Here is an 11,877-nt window from a genome sequence, read left to right on the forward strand (position 1 = left end):
CCAAGACGCTTGGCTTCACTTCTAATATGTGCTCTGCCTCTCTTCCTCTTTGCCAGTAATACTTTCAGATGGTATAAGCACCAAGAACTCTAACATTCCATTTACAAAGCTTATGCCTACTACAACAGTCAGTTTAAAGGAACAGGGAAAGATGCTGTAGATTTTTGTTGTTGTTGGGAAAATTACATAGGATTCTTTGACATTAAAACTATCAGTATCCCAACCACCACCTTGCCTGCCCTCATGGCTTTAGTCCAGGTCCCACAGCCTAAATGTACAGTCCTCCTGAGTTGCCAGCAACTGACCTTCACTGAAACACATATGGAATGGTGTAAACATGTGCATACTGCGCTGTGCGCAAGTCAGCTTATCTACAACTAATTATACCTTCAGCTGAATTTTAAAATGAATAAAAACTGGGCACAGTGGTACCAGCTTGCAGTCCCAGCTTTGAGAGAGCTGGAGTCAGGAGGATCATGCATTCAAGGATAGCTCCAACAACTTAGCAAGACCCTAGCTCAAATAAAAATAAGGGCTGGGGATTAGCTCAGTTGTAGAGTGCTTGACTAGTATACCAAGACCCTGTGTTCAATCCCAGGCACCACCAAAAAAACAAACAAACAAACAACAAAAAACAGTACCCAGGAATTTTATGGGGTGGATGAGCAAACAGAGCAAGAAGGTACTCAGATACCTCCTGAACAATAATTAGAACAGGTTCACATCTTCGTATTAATCATTCAGGTCCTACACAGTGCTAGACATTATTACTTCTATATGCTATTACTAATTTTCAGGTAAAAGTAACACAAAAAAGTATGTTTAGTGCAAATTGTTTTAATTAAAAACTTGAAAATTTAAAAACATTTTCATGTAGCTTTTTAAAATATCACTGAATGCTCAAACACTTTTAGATATCCTCCAACAGGAAAGGTAATTTTGAACTACCTCACTGTCCTGCAGTTTGTCCCACGAACTGGGAACATGATTAAAATCACATTAGTTTTTAGAATAAGAAAAAGTATGACCACAAAGTTATTAGAACTTTAAAAATTTTATAGATAATTTTAATTATCAAAAGATAGCTACTACTCTTTTTTTAAAAGGGAAGAAAATAAATCTTAAAGAGCAGAGAAGGGGGGTTCATAACTAATTCATGCTGATTTATTTGAAAAAATTCTTCAAAATTTGTGTTCATTTGTTCTGTATTTTAAAAAAAGGGAGGGGTGTGCAACATTGTTTCTAGAGCCACCTCATCCCCTTTGGAGTTTTCCAGAGTAAGCACAAATGCAAGCCTGTTTTCTAAACAAGCGACAAAGTCCCAAGTGTTCACAGGCTGGGGGAGCTGGGCGGCTTCACCACTCCCAACCCATCAGACATTGTTAGAGGTGACTCGCCCAGTATGGATAATAAAGCAACCTGCGAGAAGGCTTCACAGAGTTTTCACAAAACAGCTTCACTGTCACAACTACCACAAATATGTGACCTTCAGGTACCTGCAGTGTGTAGACTTACCAGAATTAGCACCACAATCCACCAGAATTATGAGCAAGGTTGTGTTGGACAACATTTAGAATTGCCTCATTAAATCTACATCTCAGTGATTAGAATTTTCTATGTGAAGGGACTATGCAAAAATATACAAATATCTTAAAGTTTTTTTTTCTTAAACCCTCATAATTCTTCAGTATGCATTTTTAAAGCTCAATACAGTTACAGGATGACAGTGTGACAATTTTACGTGGAATGAAACCAACTTGTGTTCTAAAAATTATCATACTTCAAAGACCCAGAGTAAAAATATCAAGAAAAAACTCAACCTTATCCACACATCTTCAGATGCTAAGTGGGCACAGAAATGGCGTATTTCTGATAGAACTTAGCACAAATTCTTCTAGGAGATTCCCTTGTGCAAGACAGAGAACACTCCCCTTTGATGAGGAATCAGTGTTTCTTAAAACCATTTTTCTACCCTAAAAGCAGTTGTACTAAAGGCAAGAAGCACTATTTACATGCTGCACCACTCTCTCAATAAGGTATAGCTAAGATCTACCAGCCAGGAATCAATGTATTCAACCTAAAGTATGAATATTGTACATCATCGGGACTTTGTTGAGTTCTGTAGAAGAAAAAGTACAGCCAGCCGGAGGCGGGATGGAGGTGAGCAATCCCTAATGGGTGTCCTACCACACCCCTGGCCCATGGACCAAACAATCTCAGTGCATGACATACAGCTTTAGACTTTTAGTTCCCATTGTTACAGCCAGCTACTAACAAAGAGGCAAAAGTTCACAGTGGGTGCATGCCAAAAGTCCAGACTGTCCCTTACGTGTTCTAAAAGGACATCTTGCAATTAAGAAAATGTGACACTCTGACTCAAAAGAAGCTTCATTACTACTCTACACACAGACTACACTGCCACTCACTTACTGGAATGTATCTCAACTATTACACTATTAAGTGCCTAGATGATAATATGAAGAGAATAGTGACCCTCACCCAGCCCACGTAATGTTTAAATATCATAATCTACATGAAAGTGATGGAAACTAAAAGACTAGTCGACTTCTCAGGATCTACCAAAGTTTCAGTTTCGTTACAAATTCTTGGATACTTTTTCACAAAGAAAAGTCCACTGAAGTAAGTAAAAGTGAGTCTTAATACTGCAGGATGCAGATGACTCTCATGGCATCTAAAGGGACTGGGAACAGGGAGATAATGGGCTCCACCTTCCGTCTGGAGGACGTGGGATGGTAAGCATCTGTAGCCAGTTAAAGGCATTTGGTGTCTGTATATTAAAAGATTAAGATGCTTTAAAACTAAACTCTTACAAGAATATCAGAGATTTAGGGACTCAACTTCATAAATAACCAAATGTCTATGGCTTCCACTGTCTGCCCTACTGCTGAGGTAGGTGACCGATATTCATCAAAATAAAATAATCTTGCAAATTCCCTAAGCCAAGCCTTGCATAACCAGTTGGTTTCTTCAACCTGTGTCCACTCTGGTTTAATAGTTCTTGTCCTTTTCACTATGCTCTGGCCGAGTAGCACCGCATGTACTCGGTCACCCAGGGGTTGTCTGCCGAGGCCCCTGTGGGGGCCTTGATCTTTCTGTTCTTCTCCACATCCACTGAGTGGGCTCGCTGCCGCTGTGCAGCCAGTCTCCGTTTCTCCACCTGTCTTCTGCTCTTGGCTCGTAATGCTGACTCGTGAATCTAAGGAGAGTTCAAAAATAAAGCATAATGACTCACGTGGCTTTGGTACCAGTTTTCAAGAACATCCACAGTAAAGCTATCCACTCCACAAGGATGCCCTGAACTGAAGCCCTACCTTTCCGTTTATGATTCTGCAATAAAAGCTTCCCAGGAAGCCATTCCTACCTGACACCATGGCTCACCCATGACCTGTGACAACAAGACTGAGCAACTGAAAATTATATTTTAGATAGAAGTACGAAGCAACTACTTATATGTGCTTCTAGAATTACCTTCAGGAAACTGCTGGAACTACTTTCCATAAAGCGTAAGTGTTTCAGTAAGTAAACTTTTAATATTTTAAAGCAGTACACAAAGCAATGTTAAAGGATTTTAGCATCCTTTATCCTCTGGCAGGATAAATCCTATTAAATCAATCCGAGGAACTTGTCAGAGGTCCTTTGTTAGAGAACAGACTCTCTTCTCAAATTTCACTCCCAATAACACCATCTGCTGGGTCCAGAGTCTGTTCAGTGAAACTGATTGTTCAATCACAATTCACGCCCAGAGTCTGTTCAGTGAAACTTGACTGTTTAATCACAGATCAGAGTCTGCATCTCCTCTTCCTACCTCTTAACGCATCCCTTGCCCTGTGCTGCAGTCACAGCAACAATGCTAAAATACGTAACTGTTGCACACCTGCATCTGTGAGGGGCCTCTCCTCTGAAATGTTTCAGGTTCTGACAGAAACAAACCAGGGCTGAACCAGAGGGCTAAAGTTCTTGTGGGCAAAATGTATCCAAAAAAGACAAAGAAGGAAATGGTGGAATTTGCTCAGAAGAGCAAAATGAAGTCTCCAGTAGGTGTCAGCTAATCAGAAGCACCAATAACAAGAGTCAAGGGTGCCAGGTCATCAAAGCCGAAGGAAACAGAGCTCTCGAGAAGCCAGTGGCAAATCTCGGCAGGCAGCTGCCAGCGCTGGCTGTGCTCCTCCTCCACACCCTTGGGTCCTGGGAGGGGGAAGGGGAGAACTATGCTGTCACCTGCTTCTCCAGTGAGGGGTTAGTAAACCCTGCCAGCACTGGCTGCCACCCTGCCCAACACCCCTGTGTGCCACGCAGCCAATACTGAGAACCCTCCTGCTCATAAAGCAGAGGCCTAGTTCTGGGCTCCTCTGCCCCCTAAGACCTCCACAGCAACCCAGTGGCCCAGGGTGAGGCCCAGTGACATTCCAAAGGGACAACGGGATCCTGGCCAGGCTCACCTCGTGCACAGAGGCAGAAGCACAGACATTGTGGGTCTTCTGGCTCCCGGTGTCTGTCTGCCTTTCTCCCCAGCCGTAAAGTGCAAATGGGTGCTTGTTTTCTTTTATTTTACTCAATGACCTTTGGGGACTTTTGACTGCTTTCCTGTTTCCTCTAGCAAATAAGGCACTGGGCTGCTGTCGAGGTTTCACACTGGTGGGTAGCCTCTCCGCCTCTTCCTTTTTGGTGTGTTGTTTGGGTTTTTCTTCTACATCTTCCACTGGGAGTACTTCTGAAAACAATAGAAAATAGGATAAAAATAGCTTAAGATCTAATTTTCATTTAGTTACTTTGTGTTGAAAAAATCATAATGTTTCATGAAGGTAGCAATATTTTTACCAAAGGCTCAACTCACAAGTTTCACTGAAAGCAGAAATATAGAAACAATTTTACATAATGACTTTTAAACTACTCATCAAGGGCCCGGGTGCAAGGGTCTGAGTTCAATCCCCGGTTCCAAAAAAAAAAAAAAAAAAAATTCATCGCATTTTAAAATCAAACACAGGAACAGTGAGCCAAGCCTGGTGCAAGGCCTGCCTCTCAAAATTCAGCGTCATGGGGCTGGGGAGATGGCTCAGTGGAGTAAGTGCTTCCCTGGCAAGCTCAAGGGCTGAAGTTCAAAAAAAAAAAAAATTCAGGCGTCAGTAGGTCAGTACCACGCTGAGAGCACCCAAGCCCCAGGGCTCCCTGCATGATCCCCACAGCAAACCCAGTCACCCCCAGGCTTGGCCTCAGAGATAGATTTGGATCGCAAAGTGAGTTTTTAAGTTACTGCACTTGAGTTCCTGGCTCCCATTTCTTTTTGACATTCCATGATTATAGAATCCACTTCTCATCTGCTCCTCCTAAGGGCTAACTGGCCACCCAATGTGGCAGACCCCGTCACAATGGTGAGCAGTTGCCACAGTTACTCACCAGGGTGTCCAGCTCTGCCTCTGCAGCACGAAAAGCCAGAACAAAGGAAAGGGAGCAAGCTCACCACACAGTCCCCACTTCACTATCCCAGTCAAGGGCTGGGGAAGTGGCGGAGATGCAGGGGAGCCTGTGGGCCCAGCGTGAATGTTCCGGGTCAACTCTGCACAGGAACCAGATCAGCCAGATAGAAATCTGAATAGAGCCTTATTGAGCTCAGGTCTGTCAGCTACTTCTCACACAGGAGAAGGCTGATTGGCCCTGAACGTAAGTAGCAAGAGGGTATTTATAACAAATCACATCTAGTTTGGTAAGCAAATTTGTTATCTCATATAGAGCAAGAGAAACTATATTTATTTGACACAGCTGTAAACTTTATAACTAAAAGGATTTTTATAGCTTAGTGATAAGTATATATTTTTATAAGATATATCTTAAGCTGACTACGTTATAGGAGATGGTTGGGGAGGAAGTTTGTTTGTTGCCTTGACAAGAAACAGTTATTTATTGTTGAACAGCCTTGAGCCGAAAGGGAGAATATATTTTTTAGAACAGATAACAGGAAGCACAAGGGGTTTTTATAATTTTTTACAGTTAAGGCACAAAACTCTGTTAACCCTTTACATTCCCCACTGGTTTTTATCTGGGAATTAAATCTTTGATTTATCTAAACCTCCTAACTTGAGTTGTCCGGGGGTGTGAGAGGCTCATTGTTAGATCTCAACACCATTAACTTAATTGTCTGGATTTTTTGTTGTATATATGTAGTCAAACAGTTTATTATACAAGGTCCAATGAGCAGGACCAGAAGAAATATGATCACGGGCCCAATCAAAGCAGTTGTCAGATTATTTGTCTAGGGGGATATTGAAAATAACCCCCTGTTATTACCTTGATGGATATCTTGAGCTAACTTTTTTAGTATGTTTACTTGATTTTGTATCTGATGGCTGTTATCTGATAGGTTAAAACAGTATGTTTTTTATTTTTTTATATCCTTGATGGTGAAACAATAGTGAAAAATCTATGGCAGCCCGATTGTTTAATATAGCTTGTCTATGTTTTTTTTTGCTTTGTATTGAGTAGGGCGACGGCCGTTGAAGGGGCATTAAGAGCTTTGGCACATTACAACCCAATTGTTTTATTTTTTTGTTGTTATTTTACCAAAGTATAGGTTTTTAACAACATTGAGTATTATAGCATAGGCTTTTGCATCACACGGGAAAGTGACTTTATCATTATAGTCAGGAGGAAGAGGAAATTTCCCCTGGACACCTTTTAGGGTTTTAGTATTATTTTTTTAACAATCCTCTCTTTTCAAATAAAATCTATTACCTTGTATAAACCTGCCCTAGGTCTGTTTGCTTTCCACCCAATCACACACTTGCATCAGAGCTGTCTCCATCCCTCCTGCTGCTCTGCTTTCCCCCACCCCCAAGGGTCCATCCCCAGTGCTCCCGGCCATGGCTCTGTGTCTATTTCCCATTCCTAAAGTCAGAGTGGACCCTATGTGGGCAGTTCAGGCAGAGCAGCCGCTGACTGTCAGGAAAGTTTGTCCTCCTAGCACTGACCTGGACTCTACCAAACTGTTTCATTCATTACTAAACACTGAAGGCAAGGTGCCTACATCTGAGCCTGCTCTAGGGCTGCCAGTGTGTGTCCATCTCTACACACCAGCTACGGGGTGGCATGCAGCAGGCCCAGACGCTCGGTGCCATGTGATCACAAGAACCAGGTCCACTTGGTATCCAAACACTGGGGGCTGTGCCCTCACTTCACCTCTCCTTTCCTGGCCCTGAGGCAGGAGGAAGATGAACCGTGGGGATCAATAAAAAGGGAAGAAGGCAAGGCAGGCCCTGTGGGGTGAAACGATGCTGAGAAAAGGCCTCGCATGGCTCCTAGGACCACTTTCTTCTCTCTCCCTCTCCCGTCCAGTTCCCAGGGAGGCAATCCTGACCTAGTTTCAAGGAGCAGAGGAGACGTGTCAGGATGCAGGACTGGGCAGACATTAAAGCATGGTATGGGGAGGGGATTACAAATAGTTTCAAATGAGTAGAACAAAGAGAATCTAAGGATAAGACCCATTCTGAGTGGCAAGAAAGAAACAGACTTGCTACATCAAATTCAGGAGATTATTTTTGTTTTTTGAAGCACTCTGGATTGACCCCAGGGAGTATAGGCTATATTCCAGGTCTTGCTCCCCAAAATAGGAATAAATTCCCCAAATGGCCCTCAAATTTTGAATCTTCCTGTCTCAGCCTCCAAGAATGCTGAGATTACAGAGATGCGCTGGCATACCTAGCTCAAACTCAGGAGTTTTCACTTTATCTGGATAATGATGGAAAATTACTGAAGAATTTTAGGTTGAGAAATGTGGTCCTTATTTGTATTTTAGGAAGGAGGCCTCTGGCCTCTAGCTGCAAACACAAGGAATGGATTTGATCAGCCAGGGAGGCAGACAACTGAGCTAGGCAAAAATGACACATGGTCAGAGGGTCAGTCACCAACAGTGACAGCAAGTGGTCAGAGGCACAGGGATCAGAACAGAACTCAGGTTCATCTGGACCCCTGTGACCAATACCTACCTGGCACAGGGGTAGGAGTCCAGGTTTCCTTTAAGCAGACAGCTCGGCAGTGCTGAGCTACACATGAGACACCATGTGGCACCAGGGACGGGAAAGCCTGAAGGAACCGAGTATGCTGAGCAGTCCTCATGAGGCCCTTCTAGGGGTGAAGACTGAGCAGGTGAAGCCACCGAGATGGCTAAAGCGGGCCCTGGAGACACAGTTCTGGGCAGAAGCAGGGCTCCTGGTCCACACAGGTCACACAGAAGGTCGAGCCAGAAGTGAGAGGGTGCCATCAGGCCCTTGAGAGCATCTTATTTCATAAGGGGACCCAAGGGGGGCACAATATACCAGAAGAGACCTGAGGAAACAGTTTCAGAAAGGAAGGAGCAATTCCAAATATCAAAGTAACCAAAGTAATGAGGATAAAAAGTCTGTATCAGGTAGCAAGGGTGTCAGGTGGAGAAGGGGGCAGGAGGGCAGGAACTGCAGAGCTGAGCAGGGAGCAGTGGAGACAGGAAGGCAAGTCGTGACAATGGGCAACAATGAGCACCTGCACCATCCCTCCCTGTGAGGTCACAACAAGCCTGAATGGAACACAGAAAGCCATTGGAGGCTAACTCTCCATGGTCCCAGCACTGGACTGAAAGTCTTCCTGGCAGTCCCTCGGCCCCATGTGACTCCTCCAAGTTTTTTCAAACACAACTGCTAGCTCACATAAAAGACAGCCAGGCACACTTGGGAGGAAGACAGTAAGGGGGCTGCAACTAAACAACAGGCTTGTGATCCTGAAATTATTATCTGCAGACTATGAAATAAGCATGCTTGTCCTCTGTACTTAAATAAAAAGACACACTTAAAAATTAACTACAGCAAGAGACAAAGATAGAAAATACAGAAGAAAAAAGGTGGAGTGTATCACTGTAATTTTAATATTTATAAAACTTAAAATAGTGCCTGGTACACAATAATTACACATAAATATATGTTTTCAAAATCCTATTTGAAAGACTGAAATTTAAAGAGTTTTTTCAAACAAAGCCAGTATTTCCCGGTAGCTATGGCAGCCTCTTAGTACCTGAAGGAACACAGAAATAAAAATAAATTCAGTTTAAAAATTCCACCAAAAAAAAAAAAAAAAAAAGACAGCCTGTCTCAAAACAAAACAAAAACCCCACTGATTAAAAAAAATGCCTATTTAAAATTTTATTTAGTCTTCACTTAGAGTGGACTTGCCCAATACAATACCCACTAGCCACATGAGATTCTTAAATTTACATTTAAATTCATTATTAAAAGTACACAGTAGCTCAGCAGATTAAAGCATCTACTTCAGCAGATGCAGGGACCAGAGTTCAGTCCCTGGTATGCCATGCTGGCCCCACCCCCAGGGCACACTGAGACACTGATTGAGACTGGACATGGTGGCATGCACCTGTAATCCTAGCCTTGGGAGGCTGATAACAGGAGGAGCACTACAGGTCTGATCTGGGTAGTGAGACACTGTAGACTCTATACTAAATACATTTTTTAAAAAAGGACACACTAATCACAGTCAAGCGCCCAATGGCCGCACTTGGGTGGAACAAACAGATGTGGCCCACATCATGGGAGCTCTACTGAACACAGAGGTTAAAAAAAAAAAAAAAAAATCAGTGGTAACATCCATCTCAGAAAGTATTAATGAGCAAAATTCAAAAATAATAATGAAAAGAATCTACATAGTCAAGAGTTAGTTGGGGGGGACCCTAAATGGACCTTGGCAAAGCTGATCAAAAAAGAAGATAGAAAAAGAAAGAAGAGTGCCCCTGGGGCACACTGAGATGGCAATTAAGACTGGGTGTGGTGGCACACACCTGTAACCCCAGCTCTTAGGAGGCTGTAAACAGGTGGATCACTATGAGTCCGATCTAGTAGTGAGATCCTGAACACCCTGTAGACCCTTCCCCACTCGAGAAAAGAAAAAGAAAAAAGCAAGCAATCATACAGCTGGATGGGGTAGAACAGACTGTAACCCCAGCCCTTGAGAGGCTGAGGCAGGAGCATCACTGTGAGTTCCAGGCCAGCCTAACCTACATAATGAGTCCAAGGCAGCCTGAACTGTATAGTAAAACCCTGTCTCAACAAGACAAACAGGGTTAGGGAGATAGCTCAGTAGAATAAGTGCTTGCCTGGCAAGCACAAGGGCCTGAGTTCAATCCCCAGTTCTGCAAAAAAAAAAAAAAAAAAAAAGAACAAGACAAAAAACAGCAAATAGGGGAAATCTGAGCTAAGTACCAAGACATGTACATTTAGTCTCTTTTCTCTCAAACCCTACTAAAAGACAAGGACTAGGAGATGACATCATGCAGAGTGTCAATAAAATTTCAGGTTCAGTGGATAAAGATCAGTACATTATGGAGATGAATCATGATGGCCAGAGAGCAGGGGGCGCGGGGTGGCTGCTGAACCCAGAAGGCACCAGGGCTGGGGCCGCAGGTGGTCTTTCCCAAAAAATTTAATGTTAAAACTTTAAAAACAAAAATGTTAGAAGCTTGATTCTGGAGATGTGCCATCCAACCAAGGATAATTATAGAAGAAAAAAATGGAGCAAAGGCAATTATTTTAAGCAATATTAAGATATAATAAGCTGAAAGAAGCTTCCAGGTTGAAAAGGCCTGACCCAAGGAAAGAGGGAGAAAACAAAACAAAACAAATAAACATATTATTCCAGACATATTATCCATCCAATTTTAGAACATGTGCAATAAAAAGAATCCCTATAAGCTTAAGCTTCACTCTCCTTTCTCCCCACAGACAAAAAAACAAAACAAAACAAAACAGAAAAAAAAAAAAAAAAAAACCCAAGATAGCACCCCATAACAGGGCAGGTGTCAGAACAGCACAGTGCTTGAAGCAAGCACAGAACTAGAATTCAGCATAATAACGGCTTCAAAGTCTAAAATTCCTCATGTAAAATTCTCTGCCTCGCCAAAACACCAATCCAGTACTTTTTCAGGTATGCAATACCATAAAACCCCAAATCTTCACACAAGGACCAACAGAAGATGTGCTCCCCTGAAGTAAGAAACAGACAAAGGAAAGAGAAGACCTGTGGTGTCCCAGTATGGGCCCAGCTCAACATCCAGAGTGGGAGATTCTGACACATGTGGAGGGAGAAGACCCCAGCCAGCAGAACGGACCCCCGTGGAAGACTCCAGACTGGACAGGAGGAGGGTTAAGGGCTCCGAGGAAAGGTCTCCAAGGAAAACATCCAACCAATCTAACCTCTGCTGTGTCTGACATACACGTTCTGCAATTCTCCTGGATCTTTTCAGGCTGAGTTAGTGATAGGAACACTAAAGCTAAGCAAAAGAAAAACTAACGCAATGACTAACTTTGGGAAAAACAAACTGTAACAGGGAAAATATAGTCAGAATATATCACATGGCCCATCTGCAAATCATATTCACCTAACCTTACTTCATTCACAGAACAGTGACCAATTATACGAAAACAGCTACAGAGTAAAGGCTGTAGGGATTAATGGGTGTTGGTTCACACGTGGGATGGAGTGTAGTGAGAGAGCTAAGATCAGGAGCTACGTCTTCACCTTCTATAAATGAAGTTATGTGTAATATTTAAAATCAAAAGGCCTCCAGGCACGGTGCGCACACCTACAATCCCAGCATCCAGGAGGCTGCGGAAGGAGACTCACTGCAAGTTTGAGGCCAGACTGGGCTACATAGTGAATTCACGGCCAGCCTGAGCTACACAGTGAGACATGTCAAAAAAAAAAAAAAAAAGATCCAGGGCTGGTGAGATGGCTCAGTGGTCTAAAGCACCTATTTAGAACAAGCTTAGCAAAGCACAGGGACCGGGGTTCAATCCCCCAGCACCACATGCCAGCCAGCCCCACCCC

The 11,877-nt window shown here is 43.0% G+C and overlaps 1 protein-coding gene across 2 annotated transcripts in view; it reads right to left on the bottom strand.

Moving 5' to 3' along the window:
- Positions 1-620: 620 nt before the first annotated feature.
- Positions 621-11,877, bottom strand: part of Ccsap (centriole, cilia and spindle associated protein) — a 16,444-nt gene continuing 5,187 nt past the window's right edge. Inside the window, exons 2-3 of one of the 2 annotated variants that reach the window (XM_004640806.2) lie at positions 4,461-4,729; positions 621-3,217 (exon numbers count right to left, since the gene is read on the bottom strand). In XM_004640806.2, the coding sequence (XP_004640863.1) occupies positions 3,032-3,217; positions 4,461-4,729 (455 nt within the window). In that variant the 3' untranslated portion in view covers positions 621-3,031. Of the gene's footprint in view, positions 3,218-4,460; positions 4,733-11,877 lie in introns of both variants that reach the window. The other variant, XM_023700824.1, reaches the window with a different exon arrangement.

This window comes from Octodon degus, unplaced genomic scaffold (genome assembly GCF_000260255.1).
Source record: "Octodon degus isolate 3935 unplaced genomic scaffold, OctDeg1.0 scaffold00127, whole genome shotgun sequence".
Taxonomy (NCBI): domain Eukaryota; kingdom Metazoa; phylum Chordata; class Mammalia; order Rodentia; family Octodontidae; genus Octodon; species Octodon degus.